The 23,499-nt window shown below is 52.5% G+C and overlaps 1 protein-coding gene across 4 annotated transcripts in view; it reads right to left on the bottom strand.

Annotated features, from left to right (window-relative positions):
- EPHB2 (EPH receptor B2) overlaps nucleotides 1-23,499 on the bottom strand; it is a gene marked incomplete at both ends in the record, with an annotated part of 185,769 nt that overhangs the window by 20,687 nt on the left and 141,583 nt on the right. For all 4 annotated transcript variants that reach the window (XM_079698729.1, XM_079698730.1, XM_079698731.1 and 1 more), the window contains 3 exons: nucleotides 5,024-5,148; nucleotides 19,840-20,175; nucleotides 21,328-21,483. In XM_079698729.1, the coding sequence (XP_079554855.1) occupies nucleotides 5,024-5,148; nucleotides 19,840-20,175; nucleotides 21,328-21,483 (617 nt within the window). The remainder of the gene's footprint in view (nucleotides 1-5,023; nucleotides 5,149-19,839; nucleotides 20,176-21,327; nucleotides 21,484-23,499) is intronic.

Below are 23,499 nucleotides of genomic sequence, written 5' to 3'. Positions count from 1 at the left end.
GCTCACTAACTACTGACATAATGAATGAATGAATGTTAAACTATTCATTCTATGAACCTGGGGTACAGTCCCAGAGTTGGCCACTAGGTGCCGCTGTCCAGCATGGGATGGGCTCAGGCTTGAAAAGGGGAACTGGATTCTGCAGACTGGGTGGCTGCCCGCTTAGAGGCTGGAAGTTTTAAGTTTCTGACTGTATGAGGAGATGGGAGGAAACTGTTGGTGGCATAGGTGCCTCGGGAAATTTAGGCACTAACCTGAGTGGATCCCTTCTCTAAAGCTAGGCACAGGACTGAGCAGGGGATTGAAAGTCATTTCAAATGCCAGTTCTTCCACTTCTTTGCACTGTGACCCTGGGAAAGACCCTTCACTTCCCTGAGCCCGTTTTCTATTCCGGAAAATGGAGCAATAAATGCCAACTTTTCAGGGTTGTTGTGAAGATAAAATTTGATCAGGTAGTGCCTGGCACACTGGAGATGCTCGAGAGCCATCAATTCCCTTCCCTCTCCCCTCTCTTTGAAGTTCCATGATCTGCATAAAGATTAAAATGCACCAACAGATTATGGGAAGAAAGTTAGTACGAAATCCACTAGTGCTCAGTTTAGGTCCTTACCCAATGGACCAGTGAGGCACTGGTTGCATTTCTTGCGCCCTCTCAGCCTCAGTGTTCTCATCGCTAAAGTGGGATAACACCACTATGTACCATCCAGGGTGATTGTGGAGATTTAATAGGAAAAAAAGGGGGAAAGCTTTTACCATAGTCTCTAGGACACCTAAAGACTTAGTAAATGTAGGCTACCACCATCACTTTATCATCAACACGTGATAGAGTGGGCCTTCACCCATGGTCATTAAATGAATGAGTGACTGCAAAAGTGAATGAATGAGTGACAAACCTCTCCACGTAGATACAACTCCATGTCCACTGGGCTACAACCTGAATGCAGCCTGGACTTTCATAGCTCACTCCCTCCTCCCCCAACCACTGCTCCCTCTGTCTGGAATATCCTGTCCCTACACTTCTGCCAAGTAGACGTTTCTGTTGAATAAACACATAAATCGATGTGGCCTACGAGGGCCCATCCGCCTCACAAATGACTCTTCTTGAGCTCTTGGGGAGCCAAAGGGAGCGTGAACCTGTGTGCTTCAGGGCAGCTGCCAAAGGAGGCCACCTCCCCTGGGATGCCAGAACCAATGGAAATGGCCAACCATGGTCTGGCTAACACCATTCGTCAGCGGCATCCAGAAGCCTTCCAGCAAAGTGGTTGTCAGCTCCAGGCTCCGGGCAGGCTGGGAAATCCCAGCGGAGCTGGGGAAAGGCCAAACGGAGAGCCTGCTCCAAAAGAACCCTTTCTAAAGAAGGAAAGGAGGAGTGGGAAGGATGCTGGGAGGTGGGACCCACAGGGGACTGCAGGGCTCAGTTCCTAATTTCCCTACCTGGGAGGATCTGGAGCATTCATTAAAGAAATCAGTTGCAGGCACCAGGAGGATGCTGGAGTGTTGGGTAAGAGCTGGCTGTGGACTTACCAGAAATAAATCTCACCACTAGCAGCCCGGCTCTCCCTCCCCAAGGGTGGGGCTGACTCAGGAAAGTAGAGGTGGTGGCTGGGATGTCAGAGCTCAGGGATAGAAGCCACGTCTGGTTCTCCTGCTCACCCTCTGCTGGTGTCTTCTCCGACACTTTCATCAACAACTTTTTCTTTCTCTCCTTAAATCCTGCCTTTCTCCTGGATCCTATCCTTCCACTTCTGTGTTTCCTCTGCGCTCTCCCTTGTCTGTTCTTGGCTACATCTCCCTACCCCTGGCAAGCACTGCACCTACATCTGCAAATCACAAACCCACATGGGCCCCCAGGAAAAGGCACCACCATCCACTGGGAGTCATCTTTCACATCTCCCTGGTCCCCTGAGTTCCAAAATATTGTCTGAATTTGTCAGCTTCTCACCATCTCTGCTGCCAGCCCTCCAACTCCATGCCACCATCATTTCTCTCTTGGCGTCCCATAAGAGCCCTGTGCTGGGTCTAGCGTGTCCCTGGGACCCCCTTGCAGTCTATTCTCCACATGGCAAGTTGTAGGAATCTTTAAAGTAATAGGAGTCAGATCACATCCTTCCAGAATCTCCTGATGGCTTCCTATCATACTCCATTAAATTGAATCCAGACTCTAACGGCCTGGAAGTCCCACCACAACCCCACCCCGCCTCCCTCCCCAAACTCCTCCCCTACCAATCCCTCCCTTGTTCTGGTTGCTCCTGCCACTCTCGCCTTCTTTGTTCCCTGAATGCGGCTAGCACACTCCTGCCCCAGGGCCTTTGCACATGCTGTTCTTGCCATCTGGAATGACCCTGCTCTCATCACTTGTCTGTCTGGTTAACTCCTAGCATCTTTCAAGGCTCGGCTCAAATGTAACCTAAATGAAGATTTCCTCTCATCCATGCCAGGATTACGGTGCCCCCATGAAACCTTTGCTGGCCCTTCTGTGGCCTGTAGCACATCTTGTCTAATGGCTATTTGTGTCTGAACCTGTCTTTTCCCTTGGACTGTGAAATCCCTGAGGCCTTCAGGCATGTCTGGTTACTCTGAGTATTCCTGGCATCCAGCAGCCCAGTCCAAAGCTGATGACAATGAATGTTGAACAAACCAGAGTCCATCTGCCCACTTGCAGAGCCAAGCTGTCTCTTTCTGCACCCAGGCCCTGGGAGGAGGGGCTGACAGAAGTAAGGCCACGTCTCATCACAGCTGTACCTCAGGTCTGCCCCTCTCTTGCCATTTGTGCCTACAATTCTCCATCAGGGCCTGTTCTTGTCCACCTCTTAACAGTCATCCCAGAATATCCCTGGGAGAAAACTGGGAGGCAGGAGGGCCAGGTGGAGTCTTCCACTTAGCAGCTGGGTACTCTTGGACAAGTTATACAACTTCCCTGTGCCTCAGTTTCCCCCTCTGTCCAGTGTGACAAATAGCACTGCTGCGAGGATGAATGATGTAACAGAGGTGATGTGCTCAGCCCGTAGTGGGCACTCAGGAAATGTGAGCAGGTGATAACTATAGCTGCTGCAGGGCATGCTGGTCCTGCCACCCCTGGCAGGGGCCTGGGGATGCCCGGGTAGCGGCAGAAAGTAGGACAGAGCTGCCTCCTGGTTCACACCTTCGACAGCCTCTCCAGCCCCTCCCTTCTCGGTAGGAAATGGGTCGTAGGCAGGACCCGCGCCGGGATTTCTCATTTCCGTTCCCATCTTTGGGGACAAATGCTTTCAGTTTCATTTAATCATAAAGCTTCTTAATTAGTTTTTTTTTTTTTTCCTTTAATTCTGAGCTGCTAAGCTGTCCCTGCCAGAGCGGGTGGAAATGTTCTGCAAAGCCTGGGGCTTCCTGGGCCTGGGAGCAGCTGGTCCAGCTATCCTGGGTGCCCAGCTACTTTAAGGCTCTCCAGCGCCCAGCGAGGGTGGAGTTGCTGCCCCCTCACTTCATCCCAGCTCAGGCTGTCCAACAACACCTCAAGCACCTACTGTGTGCCAGGCGAGGGACACAGCGGAGATAAGGCAAGGTCTCCACTCTCTACCAAGGCCACGGGAAGGGATTCACTCACTTATTTATTCAGCCAATGTTTATCAAGTGTCTCCTTGGTGCCAGGCCCAGGGCGCTGGGAGCAGGTGGTGTACGGGACAGATGTGGCCCCTGGTCTCTAGGAGTGCACTGCTTAGACGAGGAGATGAGCAAGGAAGCAATCACGAACCAGCTGGGTGAGGCTGGATAGGTGTTTGCTGAACCTCTGAGACTCACCAGAGTTTGGCCGATCCAGGGGTTAATACAGTGGGAGGTCTGGGCTGGGCTGGGCCTCAGAACGTGGGCCCCAGCAGGGCTGGCTGGAAATGCCTCCCCATCTCTTCCTCTCTGTCGTTAGGGAGAGCTTTTCCATCCTTTTCCGTTTCCCAGTGGGCTTACCCTCAACTAATGTACTTCCTGTAGTCATTTACAACCTAGTCTGAATGGGAGCCCAGTGATCCCTTCCCCAGGGACAGTCTCTGTGGCTATTTGGTGCCTCAGGGAGCAGTTAAAAATGCCATCATCCCAAAGAGAGAGTTTCCTGGGCCTCTGATGTCCAGCTGCTCTGTCCCCTGCTGTCTCTGTACAGTGCAGACCCCACATTCAGATGTGTTGAGCTCACCTGGCCTTACATCATGTAGCTCCTGCCCACCGAGAAGCAGGCAGCGCAGAAGAGGGAGGAAGGGAAAGCACACTTGTCTCTGCTGAGGGCCAGGCAATGCTGGGCACTACACCTGCCTTTTCTCCCTAACCTTCACAGCCGCCACGCGAGAGAGGTGGTCTCATTTGTATTTGACACAGGGGGAAACTGAGGCTCAGAGAGAGAAAGATGCCCGCCCAAGGTCACACAGCTGGTTATGGATGGAGCTGGGATTTGAACCTACAGCTTCTCATTCCTCGTCCAATGCTCCTTCTTCTACACCAGTGGCTTCCAACCCTGGGTCCCTGAAGGGAGTAATAAAGGTCTGATTTAAAAGCTCAAAGAGAAATCACTCTCTCCCCATACATACAAAGGGCACTCAGGCAAACAAAAACAAGTGTTTTAGCTGGAATCAGAGCAACATGGGGAGGAAGCTCCACCCTCTCACCCTGTCAGAAGCTCTCTTGAGCAGTTTCAAATCTCTGCTTCAGAATGGGTAAATGACTAATTATTACTTAAGAAAAGCAACTTTTGGGAAAACCGTTTTTTTCAGAACATCAGGCCCATCAAAATCAAGATGAAAGGGGTCTTGGTGGGGAAAGGGCTGTGACCACTGCATTTTACTGAGATTGTGGCCTGATCCCCTAGACCAGAAAAACAAGACTCAGAGAGGTCAAGGCAACTGCCTGAGGTCTCACAGCTGGGCAGGAGTGGAGCTGAGGCCAGTACTCTTTCTGCTTCACCAGACTGCCTAGTCTTGCGGGATGGCAGAACCCCAGAACCCACCTGGAAGGGGGCCCTGCGGGAGGGGGGAGTGGGGAGAGCATCCAGGAGCACAAGTACCTTCTCATAGTACTGCAGCTCGTAATCCAGGATGACGCCGTTGGGCTGGTCGGGCTGGGACCACGACAGGGTAATGCTATCCACGGTGCGGCTCACCTGGTGCATGATGGACACGGCCGATGGAGCTGGAAGAGAGGTCAGAGGTCAGGGGTCAGGGGTGGGCATGAGAGGGTGCAGCTTCTGGCCCAGCCTCAAAGGTGCCCAGACAGAGAGCTGTGGGACCACAGAGGGGAAGGCATCTAGCTTAGGCCACACAGCCAGCCTGGGGAGCCGACAGGGTGCAGGGGCGCAGGTGCTGCTCTCATGGGGCACCTTCAGATTACAGACACTGACAACTCCAGCCATCCCTGGGGAAGCTCAGCCACATCAAGTCAAGACAGATGCATTGGGCCCCTTCTCTGGTCTGGCCCCAAGTGGGTTGGACGAAATGTTAATTCGTTCTCTCTTGGAGCTTACATTCTACTGAAGCAGGGGACATACAGACCCTAGACATGGTGACGGGGCTCTGGGACAGGGAAGCAGAGACGGTGGGAGATTCATTCATTCCTTCAACAAATGTGCATTGAGTGCCTCCTATGTGCAGGGATACTGCAGTGAATAAAAATGACTGCGAAACATAAATATATAAAAATAAATCCATAGCTACCATGGAAGACAGTCTGGTGGTTCCTTAAGAAGTTAAACATAGAATTACCATATGATCCAGCCATTCCACTCCTAATCATATACCCCAAAGAACTGAAAACAGGTACTCAAGCAAATATTTGTGTATGAATATTTATAGCAGTACTATTCACAACAGCTAAAAGGTGGGAACAACCCAAATGTCTATAAACAGATGAATGGATAAACAAATTGTGGTATACATATATAACAGAATATTATTTAGGCATAAAAGAGAATGAAGTGCTAATGAAGTGCACTACAATGAGGATAAAGCTCAAATACATGCTAAGTGAAAGGCAGATGCAAATTGTATGGTCCCATTTATATGAAATATTCAGAATAGGTAAGGTGATAGAGACAGTAAGCAGATTGGTGGTTGCCAGGGGCTGGAGGAGGGAGCATGGGGAATGCTGGGTACGGGTAATTGCCCAACACTGTGAATGTACTAAATGCCACGGAACTGTACACGTTAAAATGGTTAATTGCATGTTATGGGATTTCACCCATCCCCCCCAGCAGCGTTGCTAGGGCCCTCATGGAGGGTGGTTAGATGTAGGAGACAAGATGTCAGAGGAGGGACTTCCCTGGTGGCGCAGTGGTTAAGAATCCACCTGCCAATGTAAGGGACACGGGTTCGAGCCCTGGTCCGGGAAGATCACACGTGCCAAGGAGCAACTAAGCCCGTGGGCCACAACTACTGAGCATGCGCTCTAGAGCCTGTGAGCCATAGCTACTGAGCCCGCATGCCACAACTACTGAAGCCCGTGTTCCTAGAACTCGTGCTGTGCGACAAGAGAAGCCACCGCAATGAGCAGCCTGAACACCGCGTCGAAGAGTTAGCGCCCGCTTGCCGCAACTAGAGAAAGCCCGTGCGCAGCAACGAAGACCCAACACAGCCAAAAATTAAAAAAAAAAAAAAAGTCAGGGGAGGCTGTGTTTAGTGCTAGAAGGACCCTTAGAAATAATTTAGTCCCATCCCCTCATTTTACAGGTGTGGAAACTGAGGTCCAGAGGGGGTTGTGAGCTGCCCACGGTCACAGTGAGTTCAAGCTTGCCGCCCCTTCCTTGATTCCTTCTTTCACAGAGCACCCATGCCTGTGCTTTTTGCCTTCTTCTCAAAGGAAACAAACCTGCACAAAGCACCTACAACGTACTGGCCATGGCCCTGGGCCCTGCACACGTATGTGTCCTGAGCTGACTGTCAGTGAGGGGGCAGTATTAGCCCCACCGACCGTTGCAGACCCTGAAGCTCAGAGCAGCACAGGGCTTCCTGAGATGACACAGCCTGTCAGTGGGGGAGCCGGCATTTGAACCCAGGTCTGCCACTCTCCAGAGAAGGGTTTGTCCATGAGTCCTGACCCGGTCCTTCCCTATTGTGTGACTGGAGCAGAGCCCCCTTGCCTCTCTGGGCCTGAGGTTTTCATGGTCCCAGGAGGGGCTGAGGACTCCCCAGGGTGAGAGGAGCACCTCCTGCAGTCTCTCCTGGCTCCTGGGCAGGTCCATGACAAGCGGATGCCCTGCCTTGACCATCACGGTGATTCCTGAAGGAGGCTGAGGCTGACCCTTCTCCTCCCACCTAAATCCTGCTTTCTAGGGGCTCTGACCACACTGACATGAGCATGGATCAGGGACCGGTAGGGGATCCTGGAGGATTAGTGCTTGGAGATCCTCATCTGTTTCCTGCTCTGTCTCTGTCCCTTTGTCCCCAGCGTGGAGGGAGCTGTCTATTGGTCAGAAGACCCAGGCCCTGCTCTCTGGCCTGCTACTAATTGCCCGGGCAACCTTGGGCAAGTGACTCCCCTCTCTGGACCTGGTTCCTCCTGTGCACCATGGGCACAGCTGGAAGATCCCTGTGATCTTGCAGCTCAAATGTTCCCTGCCTGTCCTTCCTGGTTAGCCCTTGTCCTGGAGTTGGATCAGCCCAGGGGCCAGCGTGAGCCGAAAAGGTCTAGGCTTCCCTCCAGCACCCCAAGGAGCTGTGGAAAATTGGCCCAAGTCACCCCAGATGGGGTGGCAGCACCCAGAAGAAGGACTTGGACCCTGGCCTAGGTGTCCCTGAAGAGCCTCTGTTCTTTCTGCCACGCCCCCCCCCCCAAGGGAGGGCTGCCTGTCCCTCAGTTTGGCTCTTTGCCCTGCCAGGGACAGTGGGCCTCCTGGGATGATCAGGGACCCGGCTCCCAGCAGTTTCCTCCTTAGTCAAACAAGGAGACTCTGTCTTCCTTGTTCCCTGCCAGGGTATCAAGAAGACCCAATCCAAAGGAGGGGCCCCACCAACCACTGCTTATTGAGCACCTGCTAATACTGGGCTATGTCCTCAATACACATGCACCCATTTAATCCTCACAACAACCTGTGAAGCAGACCTCCTTCAGCCCATTTTGCAGATGGGGAAACTGAGAATCACAGTAAAGGGACTTGCCTGAAGCTACATAGATAGTAACTGGCAACATATTCTCATGCTTCATGAAGTCACTTGAAGGGCTTTCAGGGTTGTGTGTATGTGTATAATAATAACAAGGAAAAAGCCACTGACCTAACACTTACTGAGCTCTTATTCTGTGCCAAGCCCTCTTCCAGGTACTCAATACCTATTAACACAGGTGTAACTCAGAATTCTCACAACTGCCCTATGAGCTGAGGGCTATTAACATCCCCAGTTTATAGATGGAGACACTGAGGCTTGGAGCTGTTCAGTGACCTGCTCAAGGCTCATGCAGCAAGGCAGTGGAGGGCTAGCCCTTGAACCTGGTGGCTCAGGCTCTTTGCCAGCGCAGCCCTGGTTACCATGCGGTCAGCCCAGTTCCAAGTAAATGCTCACCGGAAATTAATGAGGAAATTGCTAGATCCCTGTGGAGGAGTGGTCAGAGCTCTCGGGGTCTTGGTTTCCTCATCTGTAAAGTGAGCCTAATGGTAACGTGCCTTGGGGGCTGTTGTGAGGACAGATGAATGAAAGCATTTCAGGTGCTCAGTGTGGTGCCTGGCACGTGGTCAGTGCTGTGAGTGTTCATGGGTATCACTAGGCACTGGCCACTGTGCACTGAGCAGCTGACCTGCGTCATTTTGTTTGATCCTCTCAACAACAGTGTGGGATGGGGGTTAATAGCTGCAATTTGCAGAAGAGGAAACTGAGGCTCAGAGAGGTGTGGTGACTTCCCCAAGGTCACACTGCTAGTGAGGAGCTGAGCTATGCCTGAAGCTGAACTATCCTGCCCCAGCTCTTTTCCCTGCTGTCCCTCAGAGCTGGTCCTACTCTCTGTCCCCTCCCTCCTTGACCCTGTCTCCAGTCCCAGCCCCACCCCTCCCTCTGGAGCCACCATTGTGTAGAGCTTGTTCTCCTGGACTTCTGGCGGCCCTGGCTCCTCTGTGAGGCCCGGGCTGTCTGTCCCTCTCTCCAGCCTGTCGTAGTCAGCTCCCCGTTGAAAACAACAAAATTAGTCCCTTTTGGAGTTTCCCAGATCTGGGCTAATCTGGGGGATCCTGGCTGGGGGCTTACCCTTCCGGCTGGCCCAGGAAGCACCCCGCCCCCAGGCCTCCCCTAAGCTTCTCAGCCCCTCTCAGACAAAACACAGGGCAGTGTGACCACTCAGGGGGTGTGTGTATGTGTGTGTGTGTGCGCGCACGTGCGCTCTTGTGTGCGCATTCACACGCACTGGAAAATCAGTGAGGATGCTTTAAACTCAGCCACTAGGGATTCGAGGAGGGATATGCCCTGACCCTGCCTCCAAGGGTCTGAGGATAATTCTGGTGTGAGGGGCTGGATGAGGTCATCTTCAAGGCTCCTTGGAATGCTGGGATCTCTCTCCAAGGTGGGAGGGGTATGTATGTCGTGGGGGGCGTGTGCTGCCACTGCATGTCTGTGGAGCATCAGACATGCACTGAGCCCATAGGGATAGGTGAGGAGTATTCTCATTAAGCCACTACTACGTGCATTTACCTAGTGCTTCCTGCTGAGAACTGTAGAATGCTCAGCTAAGGAAATTCCAATCCAGCCCCCAGAAGGGCAGTCTAGGTTAGTGGCTGGGAGCCCAGAGGTGGAATCAGACAGACCTGCATGCAACTTCCTACAGTCTCTCCTGGCTCCTGGGCAGGTCTGTGACATCTCAGTTTCTATACCTGTCCAACGGGGACCCTTAGCTGGCAAGGATGCTGTGAGGATGAAAGGAGAAATGCAGGCAAAGGTTTAAGTGTGGACCAGCACCATCAGGAGGGAGATATTATTAAGAATATTTCAATAGAGGGGCTTCCCTAGTGGCACAGTGGTTGAGAGTCCGCCTGCCGATGCAGGGGACACGGGTTCGTGCCCTGTTCCGGGAAGATCCCACATGCTGCGGAGTGGCTGGGCCCGTGAGCCATGGCCGCTGGGCCTGCACGTCCGGAGCCTGTGCTCCGCAACGGGAGAGGCCACAACAGTGAGAGGCCCGCGTACCACCCCCCCCCCCAAAAAAAGAATATTTCAATAGAGTAGAATGCTACTCAGGGCTGGGGGTTGGAGGAAATGAGATGTTGGTCAAAGGGTAAAAACTCCCAGCTATAAGATGAATAAGTTCTAGGGACCTATTTACAGCAGGGTGACTATAATTAACAATACTGTATTATATACTGGAAAGTTAAGAGAGTAGATCTTAAATATTATCAACACACACACACACACACACACGCAGGTAATTATGTGAAGGGATGGAGGTGTTAACTAACCTTACTAAGGCAATCATTTTGCAATATACATGTGTATCGAAACATCACAGTGTACTCCTTAAAGTTGCATATGATCTATGTCAATAATATCTCAAGAAAGCTGGAAAAAAATTTCAATTCAGAGTCACTGTGATGTTGGCATGATACTGGGTGCTGGGGCTCAAGAGAGGAACCTTGCAGGGTCTCTGCCTTCCAGGGGGCATGGTCTAATGGAGAAGGCATATTTGTTTCAGCCCAGTGAGTGCCTGCTCCAGGCTGGGCACCATACTAGGCAGTGGAGAAACCATGAGACTTGGACTTGGTGTGGAGCTCCTGGATCCAAGCCCCCGTTTTGGAACTCGGCCAAGGTGATCCAGTCCCAAGCAGGGGTGAAGCTGCTCCTTCCACACCTCTCCCTGCAATTTCACCTCCCAATAATGGAGGTGAAAGTGGTAGCATGTGTCCCTATAGATTACTGGACTTTTCCGACTTGAGTGGGAGTAAGGAGATAACCAGGAGACCTTGTTAAAACTCGTATTACTGGGCCCCTCCTCCCACCTCCAGAGATTCTGGTTCAGCTGGTCTGGGATGGGGTCTGAGAATTTGTAGTTCTAACAATCTCCCAGGTGATAGTGATGCTGCTGGCCTGTGGCCCATATTTTGAGGAGTAGTGGATTCAGGGCCAGAGAAGGGAAGTAACTTGTCCAAGGTCACACAGCAGGTAGAGGTGGGCCTGGGACTAGAGCCTAGATCAGCTGAGTCCTGGTCTAGTATATTTTCCACCCACCATGCTGCTTCTCCCAGCCCAGCTCTGCCCAAGACTGCCCCTCTCATCTGCCCAGGCTAGAGTATTCCTCCAGGGCCCATGGACTCAGAGTCTTGACGCAGTGGTACAAGTAGTTTCAAGACAGGCACAGGGATGGGGCTGCCAAGGCAGGTGGGGGCCAGACCTCCAGGCCGAGGAGTTGCTTTGTCGCAAAGGCACTGGGGGGCCACAGAAGGACTGCAGCAGGGGTGGCAACCTGTTCCTTAACTAAAACGCAAGCTTGTCATCTGGACAACCTCTGGATGCCCCATGATGCCTTAAAAAATTAAAAAGGGAAGGCCCCACAGCTAACACCTGACAATTCCTTGTTCGCTCTACACCAGGCACTTTTCCAAATGCTTTACGTCAATTAACTCATTTGACATTCATAGCAACCTTGAGAGGCTGGTATTACGGTTATACCCATTTTATAGGTGAGGAAACGGAGGCATTGAAGTATGAGGTAACTTGCCCAAAGTTACCAAGCAGTGGAGCTGGGATTTGAACCCAGGCCCACCAAAGTCCAGCATCTCCTCTCCCCTCCGTTGTCTGCGGCCGATGCAGACTGACCACAGAGGTCTTGAAACCAGTGGGCCTCAGAGGGCTGCTGCAAAGCTAACTCGGTCCGGCTCTGGCTGACTCCCCTGACCCACCACCCACCCGGCTGCCCTGGCTCTGGGCGCTCAGCTGTTGGTGGAGGCAGGTCCCCCACAGCCATGGGGGTCTGGGCTTGGCGGGCTTAGCTGGCAGGCTTGGGTTACAGGCAGCTAACCCAGGCTCTGATCCCATAAGCCCCGTAACCCTGGGTGTGGCAAGGAGGAGGCATTTGCTGGGAAGATGATCAAGGCGGGCCAGTGAGGGCCAAGCAGGGCTGGCCTTTCTCCTGGAATCCAGGGGGATTAACGGCGGAGAAAAGGGAACAGCTGGATGTTCTCCCATCCCTCCTGCTGCCCGCCGCCCACCCTGAGGTGTCAGGTTTCCCTGTAAGTTGGTCTTTAGGGAATTCTGGTATTTTCAATTACCAGCCGGGCACACCGGCCGGGGGATGGGATCAGTGGCGCCCCGTGACCCCTGCTAGGAGATGGAGCCCCTGGGAGCAAGCACAAAAGAGGCTTGTGGTCGAGAGGTTAGGGGAGGCTGGCCAGGCAGGGCCTGCTCCGTGGCGGGAGCAGGTGGTCAGGGGCCCTGCTGCCCCCAGCGAGCCCTGGGGGAGCTTCCAATCTCTTCACCAGCTGAGACCTGGGGAAGTAGCTTCCCTCTGTGTGCCTCGTTCCCCCTCAGGGCATGGATCCCTAATGAGTCCATGGAGTTGCCCTAATTCCTGTCTTCTGACATCCTTTACACATAAGAAAAATAAATCTCAATTTGGTCTAAGCGACTATGGTAGACTGGTTTTATTACTTGCCTCTGTCTCTATATCCTTTGCCCTGTAATTTGTGTAATCACCCTCTGACCCTGGCTCTGGGCTTGGCCGTGTGACTTGCTCCGGCCAATAGAATATAAGCAAATACGATATAAGCAGAGGCTTGAAAAAGCCCTCACATGTATCTGCCAGCTGTCTAGGTGCCCCGCCATGGCCACGAGAACACGCCCAGGCCGACCTGCTGGAGGCTGAGATACATGGAGCAGAGCTGTTGCCCCAGTTGTCCCCACCAGGGCCATTCCTGACCAGCCCACCGCACTCAACCCCAAACATGCAATAGAGCCCTGACAAAGTCCGAAGAGAAGAGCTGCTGAGCAACCCAGAGTAGCTGGAGTGCAAACACACGAATGCTCCCCGCCAAGACCCATCCGACCAGGAGACTCACGAGCTAGATAAGTGCTTCTTGCTTTTACGCCATTGCTTTTGCGGTTGATTGCTAAACAGCATTACTGTGGCAGCGGCTATCTGTTATTTTTCTTCCTGTTACAGGCAAGCTGAACCAATCGTAGCTGATAGCCTAGGCGGGCAGTGCCTCCCCTGAAGAACGCTTGGGAGGATCAAAGAGGAAGACACATTTAGAGCACTCAGCCCAGGGAGGGACGTGCCCTCTCCCTCTCTCTTCCTTTCCCCAGGCATGGGCCTCACTGGGGGCCCTCTTGTCCTATCTCTCTCTGATCCTCTTCGCTCCCAGGGAGACAAGTAGATGAGTACATGATCATGCCAGTTCTAGAGACCAGCCACTGTGTGCCCGCTCCACAGGAGGGCAAAAGGATAAGAGGAGAACATGGCTGGCAGAAAGGGCTTTGGAAAGTCGAACGTTTTTCCATGAGAAAGCCACGTGGAGTGGTGTCATGGACAGAGACTCTGACACCTGGCGAGGGTGTTAGAGACCAGCTCCGCCAAGGGCCTGCTGTACGATCTCGGGCAGCCACTTAGGAACCTCTCTGGGCCTCGGTTTTGCTCTCTATAAAAGGAGGTGTTTGCACTGGATGAATGCTGATGTACTTTGACTTACGTGTGCACGTGATAGGCAGAATAATGGCCCCCAAAGATGTCACGACCTAATCCCGGAATCTGTGAATACGTTATCTTACATGGCAAAAGAGACTTTGCAGATGTGATTAAGGTTATGGCCCTTGAGATGGGAGATTATCCCAGATTATCCAGGTAGACCCACTCTAATCACTTGAGTCCTTAGAAGAGGAGAATCTTTCCCAGATGAGAGTCAGACGAGAGAGCGGGAGCGTGAGGGGGACACGACGCCCTGTTGCTGCTTCTGTGATGCAGGAGGGCCTCGTGCAAGGACCGGAGAGACGCCCCTGGGAGCTAGGGGACCTCCCAGCTGACAGCTGGCAAGGAATCAGAGACTTCAATCCTAAAAACACATGGAGTTGAATTCTGCAAACACCCCAGTGAGCAAGGAAACAGGTCATCCCTTAGAGCCACCAGCAGGGAACACAGCCCTGCTGACACTTGATTTTAGCCTGATGAAATCCAGACTAGACTTGTGACCCACGGAACTGTAAGATAAGAACTGCGAGTCATTGTAAGTTGCTAAGTTTGTGGCATGTAGCAATAGGAAACTAACATACCTTCTGATTTCATTTTTTTTTTTTTTTTTTGCCGTACGCGGGCCTCTCACTGTTGTGGCCTCTCCCGTTGCGGAGCACAGGCTCCGGACGCGCAGGCTCAGTGGCCGTGGCTCACGGGCCCAGCCGCTCCACGGCATGTGGGATCTTCCCGGACCAGGGCACGAACCCATGTCCCCTGCATCGGCAGGCAGACTCTCAACCACCGCGCCACCAGGGAAGCCCCTGATTTCATTTTTAAGTCTAGCTGCCATCTATTGTGCTCGGTGCTTTGTCCACATTATTACTAACTTGGCAACCGTCTTGCAAAGCTGGGATAATGGAAACATGCCCATTTTGAAGGTGAGGACTCTAAGGCTCAGAGAAGTAAGGTTCCCTAGACAGCCTGCTCGCATAGCTTGGAAAGGGGCGTGCTGGATGAGGGCGGAGCTTGTCAAGTTCAGCACTGATGCCTCTTTTTCCCACACGACCCCCTAGGACATGATGACAGAGGATCTTCCTAACTGGTCAGTCAGTATGGGTGGCCCCAAAGGCTGCATTTGCTTAGCCAGGCTGTGGTGTGGCAGGTCTAGGTACACAGCTTGCCCTACCTGTGCAGAAGGCTTGGATCCAGCCAACACTGGGCCCTGAGTAAGCAGTGATGTAATTATTCAGGCTCTGCCCGTGACTTGCCTGGTGGGCAAGTCATTTAACTCTTAACATCTTGCTTTCCTTACCTGTAAGATAGGAGAATAATGGAACCCACTCAGGTTGGGGAGATTCATCATTCAGGACTTGGTATCTGGCAAAAATAGTAAACCACTTGCCAAATGTGAGCTACTGTATGATTCGAGTGAATACAGAATGATCTCTGCTTTTTGAGTGCCTGCCATCCCAGGCAGCCTGTGAGGTACCTTGAGAACATGAGCTCAAAGCCTCACAGCATCCCACAAAGAGGGGGTGGTCATGCCCATAGGAGGATGTGATCGGACGCAGGCTGAGTGACTTGTCTGGGGCTAAGTGCCGGTGAGCAGCTAGGCTTGATTCAAAGCCAGGTTTGTTTGCCTGATTCCAAAGCCCAGACCCTTTCCTCCACCCCTGGGACCAGGCAGAGGTGCAGCCCTTCAGGGCGGAAAGGCATTCTGGAGTGGCGGAGTATAGTTCGAAGGCAGCGTGACGGCTTTATGAAGTCAGACGACAGCTCTGGCCCTGGTGAATGCCAAGGGATAGCGAACAAGGCCCAGTCACTTGTCCAAAAGAAATACTTTTTCCTTATAAGGCCATGAGCTAGATATTTATATATTGAATTTTAGGGTCCGATTAAAACCGAGCACTGAATACATCTGTCTGGAAATCAAGCCCCAGTCTTGTTTTCCAGCCTCATCGTACTTCTCCACACCCCACCTCACTCCATGCTTCTCTGGACCCCTCGGCAACTGCTCACCAAGCATACATTGTGGTGTGCCCCTGTCTAGGCTCCAGGAGAACCACAGTGAGGGAAAGGAGACTCACTGTGAACCAGTGTGTGGTGATGGTGGGGAGACAGGAATGAAATGATCAAAGACATGAAGCTAAGATCTCAGCCACGGGAACTTGAGGGCCATGGTGCTGGGGGCATGTGACCAGGTCAGGAAGGTCAATGAAGATAAGCTAGGTCAAAAGGAAGGGGGAGGGCCTCCCTAGTGGCGCAGTGGTTGAGAGTCTGCCTGCCGATGCAGGGGACGCGGGTTCGTGCCCCGGTCTGGGAGGATCCCACATGCCGCGGAGCGGCTGGGCCCATGAGCCATGGCCGCTGAGCCTGCGCGTCCGGAGCCTGTGCTCCACAACGGGAGAGGCCATGACAGTGAGAGGCCCGCCTACCGCAAAAAAACAAAAAAAAAAAAAAAAGGAAGGGGGAAAGGGGCAAAGCATTCCAAGCAGTGGGAACGGCATTTGCAAAAACCCTGTGGCAGGGAAGCTTGGTGCCTTGGAGGAGGAGAAAGGAGAACTCTCCCTCCAGTCTGCCTTTTGTACTTCCCTCTCCTAGGATACCTTCTTCTCCGCACGATTCCATCTCTGCTTATTAGAAGCTTCTCTATTCTTCAGAGCTAAGCTCAAATGCCTCCTCTTCAGGAAGCCTTCCGTGGCATGCCTTTCTCCCATTCCCCAGGAGGAAATGATTTCTCCTGCCTGTGATCTCCCTCACCTCCCAGACCCCTCCTTGGGTCCTCATTTATGCCATCCAATATGTACACTCTGTCCGTGTCTTATCTTCCCAACCAGGGCATAAATCTCCATGACAGGAACCGTGTTTTCTACAGTGTAGACTTGGAGTTTCATGGTCCTGGGTTTAAATCCTAGTTGAGCCCACTTAGTAGCAGGACTTCGCATAAATGACTCCACTGCTCTGGGCCTCTGTTTCCTCCTCTGGCAAAGGGGGATAGTGCGGTGAGGGTGTGTGTGGCCGCACAGCCCCCATCTGGGCTCTGGGCATCTATGAGAGAGGGGGGCTTGTTAAGGGGCTTGGACCAAAGAGGAGGGGGAAAGGGTGGTTATGACCCAGAAAGCCTCAGGGCTTTGAGGGCTTACAGGGGCTTGGACTCACTTAGACCCGACTTTCCCAAATTTGTCTGATGCTAAGAAACACTTGAGCCACTTGTTAAAAATGCTGATTCCCAGGTCTTATTCCTGGGGTTCTGATTCAGCAGGTCTGGGGTGGGGGCAGGGGACCTGTGCTCTGAAAAAGCTCTCATACAGTTCTGATGCACAATTTGGTGGGGAAATTGAGGCCCAGAGGGAGGAACTGATTTTTCTCAAGTGTGATAGGTTGGATGGGTGATCTCAGCTCCGCCTCTATTGTAACACGATCACGCACCCACACTCTCTGCCAAGGAGCCCTGCAGGGTGTGTTCACTGTGGATGACTGTGCCACCGGCAATGGCATGGGTTTATGTGGCCTGGCTTGGCTCGGCTACTTGTGTTCACATCATTCACCACAAGAGAAATAAGCCTGGGGGGCTGCTAGTCCAAGGAGAATGAGGAGACATATGGAACAGACTGAATCCAGCCCACCTTCTGGAGCTCTGCCCACTTCAGGGGACCTGGTGCCTATTAGCTAAACCCTAGCTGACCCAGAGACTAGCGAGTGAGAAAATAAATGTTATTATTGTAAAATACTGGGTTTGGGGGTGGTTTTGTTATGCAGCATCATTGCAGCAGTAACTGACCAATACACTAAAGTCACATAGCAAATGAATGACAAAACTGGGATTCAAACTCAGGTCCCCTGTTCCTAACCCAGGGCTTGTTCCTCACTGCTTCTGCCTTTTAATCCTGAGGGCTCCCCCTGCACCCTCCTCTCTGGGAGCCCTCACTTCCACTCTGCCCCATCTCTCTATTCTCTGGGAACTTCCAGCTCCAGACAGGAGGGGTCCATCCCAGAAGCCTTTGCTGCTAATAAGCTGAGCTGGTTAAGTAGGCAGTTTGACACTCAGGGCTCCCAAATGGATGCAGGGGAGGCCTCCACAGCTAGAGAAAGAACTCCAAGGGCTCTGGGGAATTCTAGCTCCTCCCAGGTGAAGAGAGTTCCCTCGCCTCCACCCCCACTGGGAGCCTGGCTTCGATCCCTCAGAGCTTTGTCAAGCTGGAGAGACTCACAGCTGAGGCTTCATAATCTGCCAGGTGTGTTCGCCAACAGCTGCTGGCTTTGGAGGGTTCTCTCAGATTGCCCTCCTTGAGTCAGCTCCAACCCAACCCCAACCTGAGGGGGGCTTAAATGCACCCACGGGCCTGCAAGTGCCGCAGCACATGCTCGTAACCGCACCCTCTCAGCCCAGCAGCACCACGAACGCTGATAAACAAAACCACACTCCTTCCCACACACAAACACACGGACGGGCTGAGCCACCTTCAGATATACAAACTCAAGCTCAGACACAGCCCCCGCCATGCTCCTCTGATTCAGACACACCCATGCTCACAAATGCACGTATACGTGAGAAGCCACATCAACAGTCATGTGCAATCACAAACACATGGTCACTCGGACATATCCAATGACACACCACACATTCTCACAATTATGCACACTCACACACGCACACTCATCAGACCCACAGTCCATGGTTCCTTGGATGCACCGTAGACTGTGCTGAGCACTGGAGTCTGTTAGACCTAGTCAATTCCTGCCTTGCACCCTGCCTAGCTTAGTGACTCAACTTCTCTGAGCATCCTCTGTGAAATGAGGACACAGGTTCCTCCTGCTCCAGGAGGCCGGGGGGTGGCAGTGAGGTCATGTGTGAAAGCACTCCTCAGCCAGGCAGAGCCCCTCCGTGTCCTTATGCATGCCCTTCCTCCTTCTCAAATTCCATTTATTTCTATCATTCCCTTCAAAATTCTGTTCGTCTTTCAAACTGCAGGTCAAATCCTGCCCCCTCCAGGAAGCCTTCCTGGAGCTCCATCTCTGGATGCCCTGAGTGCTTACTGTGTGGGCCCCACCTGGCATCCGAAAGATAAGCTGGGCAGCCCATTCACTTTCTGTCCTGGAGCCTGACCTCCCTTGGCTCTACTTAGATGGGGCCCAGACCACGCTTCACAGCAGGGGCTTGGCAAAGGTTTCTGAGTGAACAACTGGGGGGCACACTCACAATGCCAACCACAGAGTCTTCTGCAGGAACCACAGGAACCATAAGGTCCTTGAAAATCTCACATGGCCCTTGGGTGGGGTTGAGGCTGGAAAGCGTCTCCTGGACCTGGCCATCTGGAGGTCCCAGGTGACCCTGAGGATAGTGGCTTTGGTGGAAAGGTAGGGCCGGAAGCCTGAGTGCAGTGGAGTGAAGAGGGGATGGGGGGAGGTAGTGAGACTGCATTGTTTGGCAACTTTTTTGGTTGTAAAGGAAAGAGGGCAGATGATGGGGGTGCCACATGGGGTCACAGAAAGGATTATTACAGATGAGCCTGGGGAGAGGAGTTTTGGTGGAGTTAGACTGGAAGGGACTGAAGGTTCAGAGAAAGCATGTGTGGAAACTGCTAGATGTCCACTGAAGTCTGTCTCCCCACCTTCTGCTGTGATGGAGGTTTGAGCTAGGCTGGGAGAGATTACATCTCCCAACCTCCTCTGTGGCTCGGCGAGGTCACGTGACCACGTTCTTTTCAGTGGACCAAGCCCAGGAGCGATGGGCGCCACTTCTGCCTACCTTGTTTAAAACATATCGCTACCCTGGGTCTTCTGTCTCTCCCCTTCCTGCAGGCTAGAGCGCAGACAAAACTGCAACTCAGCTTCAACCAAGCAGACAAGGAGCATGGAGGCTGGTGAGACCAAACGGAAGGAACCCGGGTCCCTGAATCTCCAAGTGGATCAGAGCTACCCTGCTTACCTGGACTGCTCACCCCTGGACTCTTACATGAGAGAGAAATGCACTTCTCTGTTCTTTAAGCCACCGAACACTGGGCCCTTTTGTTACAGCAGCTTTACTCTCACCTTCAATAACACATGCTTAACAAATGCCTGCAATTATTACATATGCCACTACAGTGGAGAGGCAACACTTACTCTCCCAGGTGGCTGGATCACACGGACAGCCTTGGAAAAGAGGAAAGCACTCCACAGATGTGAAGGAGTCTTTAACAAGGGCTGGCAGGATACCCATCTGGCTCAGCATGGCGCAGAGCTGCCCCGGGCGCTTGCATTTGAAGTGCTTACCTGCCTGGTTGGTGGTGATGTTCACAGAGGCGAACTGCGGTGAGAAGGGGCTCTGGTCGGTGACGCCATTCACGGCCTGGATCTCAAAGGTGTACTGGGTGTGGGCCAGCAGGTCACTGATGTAAATGCGAGGCTCGGTCAGGCCCAGCTGGCGGGGTGCGTACTGCACGTTGTCCCCACAGCGGGTGCAGGCGCCCCGGCCGGAGCCACAGCTCTTGCAGATGATGTTGTAGACAAGATCCTCACGGCCTCCTGAGTCCCGGGGCGGGCTCCACTCTAGCATAAGTGAGGTCTCGTTGACACTGGAGATCACGGCCTGGGGTGCGGAGGGGATGGCTGGGGAGGGGGAGAGGTGTCGGTCAGTGGGGGCTCTGGGGGTACGTTCCCCAAGAGATCCCTCTGTGCCCACTGCCCTGGCTCCAGCCTAGGCCTCCCAAAAGGTTTCCTCCAAATCCTTTCTCCTCTCCACCCAACAGACAGGCTTCTAGAATATAACTCACATCCTGGTACACACATCTGCTTAAACCTTTCTCCCTGGACTCCACCCTCCTTGGTGTTCCTTGCTAGGGATAGTCTTTTTGTGTTGGGGATTATATCCACTCAATATCTATTTCCCCTTTTTGCTTATAACCCAATTTTATTCAGGGTGGCAACTACCTCCAGCTAAAGACTTTATTTCCCAGCCTCTTGTGATTAAGTGCTGGCCCGGGATATACAGAAATTGCTGGTTAGGACTTTTTTTTTTTTTTAAGAAAAGAGACAGCTGTAGCATGTCCTTTTGTTCCTTTCATTCTTTCTGCTGCTGAGAATGTGTGTGATGGCTGGAGCTTCAGCAGCAATGTTGGACTATGATGTGACCTGAAGGGTAGAAACCACATGCTATGGATGGAAGAGCAGAAGAAAGTGCTGGGTCTCAGGGAAGTTCATGGATTTACCACACTACCCCCAGGGCTGCCTATCTTTGGGTTTCTATTATGTGAGAGAATAAATCCTTATGGTTTAAGCCACTGGGGTCAGCTCTCTGCTACTTGCAGCTGACTGCCATTCCTGTCTGATACAGGGTTGTGACATTGCCCTCACAGTCACCCTGTTCTTGGAGAATCTTGGCTTGTGATTCAGGCAGCTGCTGCCAGGAAAGAACACTAGGAAGCCTTTTCTACCACAGACACCACCTGTGTTGGTTCTTCTTCTGCCAACTTCCCATTCTCTGTCCCTTTGTGAATCAAGACCTTGACTTCATACTCCATGTGACTTAGCAGAAGGGGATAAGGAGCCAGATGCCAGCTCTGTGGTGTCTGCATGTTGGCAGCATGACTACCCCAGGATGGTCCTTTCCAGCCAGTTTTCCATTTCCCCTCCCACCAGGTAATTGGCTGCTCCTCACTTAGGAAACTATAGCCGGAGAGCCACCCAACCCTCACTCTGAGCTTTTCAGCAGGTGGCCTCGGGACTCGGTCAGGTGTCGCCCTTCTGGGGCCCTGAACGTACTTGTGCAGGGCATGTCCAGGGGGTCCAGGTCTGCTCTGTAGTAGCCATTGCGGCAGACGCAGTTGGTGGCCCCTTCTGAAGTGGTCCGGCTGTTGATGGGACAGTGAGTACAGGCCTCATCCCCTTGGTTGGCCTTGAAGGTTCCAGATGGGCAACCTGGAGAGAAGACAAGGAGAATCACTGGGGAAACCATACGAGGACTCAGGCCACAGGCTTGGAAGGACGGTGCAGCATCACGGAGTGGCCACACAGGATCACGGAGTGGCCACACAGGATCACAGAGCAGCCACACAGTGTCACTGATGGGGAACCCCATCTCCTGAAGCTCTTGGGGGTCTCCAGGCCCCAACATGGCAGTCCTAGCTGTGCCCAGAAGGTTTCGGGCTACCTGGTTTCTTGTCTCTGAAGCTATCTATGGGTTCAACTGGTGCCCCTAGCAATCATCCTTTATCTACTCCAGGTTGGCTGTGCTACAGTTTCTAGGACCAATCCTGACTTAGTCTCAAGACTCTGCAGAGGTCTAGGGCAGTGCCCATGGCCTAGTCTTGTTTACTAATGGCTGGCTGGGCCCTGATTCTTGTAACTAGATTCCTGGGTTCCAGATGATTGTGATGATTACAGTAAAAAAAAAAGTCCTAGCACAGCACGGGGCATGTAGAGAGGTGATGTGGTAGAGCAGGAAAGAACTCTGGCTTTGGAAGCAGACAGACCTGAGTCTGCTGCTTTGGCCTTTTTCTAGCTGTGTGGCCCAGACAAGTGGCTTAACCATTCTGAGACTTGGTTTCTTTATTAGGAAAACTATGATGTTAAGATCCATTTATGCAGGCTATTGTGAGCACTTGGCATAAGTGTGTAAGGCACATGGCATGAGGTCTTGCAAAGTACAGGTGCCCAGGGAATAGGAGCTGTTATTATAGCAGGTGTTTGATCAATTTATTGAAATAAAGAGGGCATGCAGTACCAGGGACAGCCTGGAGAGGGCAGTATTTACACTTGGTGGGCATTCAGCAATCTGGGCTCTCCCATGGGCTTTGGACTTCGTCCCTGCTCTGGGGGGATGCTCAGGATTTGGATTCAGGCTCTAAAGCTCAGGGCTTAGGGTGACCACTCCTGTGTGGGCCTATGTGCAAATCCACCCTTCCCTTCCTCCTGGTCCTGGGTTGGGAATCAGGAGGCCTGGGGTGTAGGCCCTGCCCCTTTCTTGGCCTTCTTCTGCTTACTGGGGTTCATAATCTCAGCTCTGTTGTGGTGCCTCAGGTGGGGGATCAAGCAAGAGGTAAGTGAGAGGTGGAGAGGGAAGAGCTTTCCAATGGACAAGTTCCTCCTTGGGATGAAATGTAGCTGAATTGTCCACAGGCCGGGGGCTCTCACCTGGATTGCATTCCATGTTCATGTGCTGTGTGACCTTTGGCAAGCAACTCCACCGCTCTGAGCGTTAGTTTCCTCATGTAAATGGCTCACACAGATTTCTCTAAATCATTTTTCCAGGCCCAGTCTTCAAGCTTATCTTGCAAGTCCAAGTCTTAGGAACTCGCCCTCCTCCCAACTCCTCAACCAGCTCCAGCCTCAGAGACGCTGCCCTCCTCGGTCTTACATGACTTGAGTTCAGGGTACTTTACCCCCCTGCCATAATTATTCATCAAGGGGATCTCTTGGCCATGCCCTCGGCTCCCCCAGGATTGGAGCCTTGTCTGAACCACAGCTCCTTCCCCTGTGCCTAGCATAGACCTGGCACTGAGCAGGCGCTCCATAAATACTTCCTGAAGCTGCCTGCTGAAGTGGAAGGAGCTTGGGCTTTGGGGATCACATAAGTAGAAAGGCAGTGAGGAATGGTGGTTAGTGTGCAGGCTGCCTAGCAAATCCCATCCTAGCAATCTGTCCCTGCCATCTGGCCTTGGGCAAGTCACTTAAGTTGTTTCCTCATCTGTAAAATGGGGACAACAGTACCTACCTCCTAGAGTTGTTATGAGGATTACATTGGTTAATTCAGGCAAAACTGCCTAAACAATTCCTGGCATTATTAAACTCTATCTGGTTCACGTACCAGTCTGCTGGGTGACCTCAGAAAGGTAGTTCAACCTCTCTGAGCTACAGTTTTCTCATCGGTAAGAGTGTATCTACCCCATAGAGTAGCCATGAGGATTGTATGTGATGAAGAGTGCCTGGCCCAGG

The sequence above is a fragment of the Hyperoodon ampullatus genome (assembly GCF_949752795.1).
Source record: "Hyperoodon ampullatus genome assembly, chromosome: 2".
Lineage (NCBI taxonomy): Eukaryota > Metazoa > Chordata > Mammalia > Artiodactyla > Ziphiidae > Hyperoodon > Hyperoodon ampullatus.
This window is presented reverse-complemented; position numbering and strand designations above follow the sequence as displayed.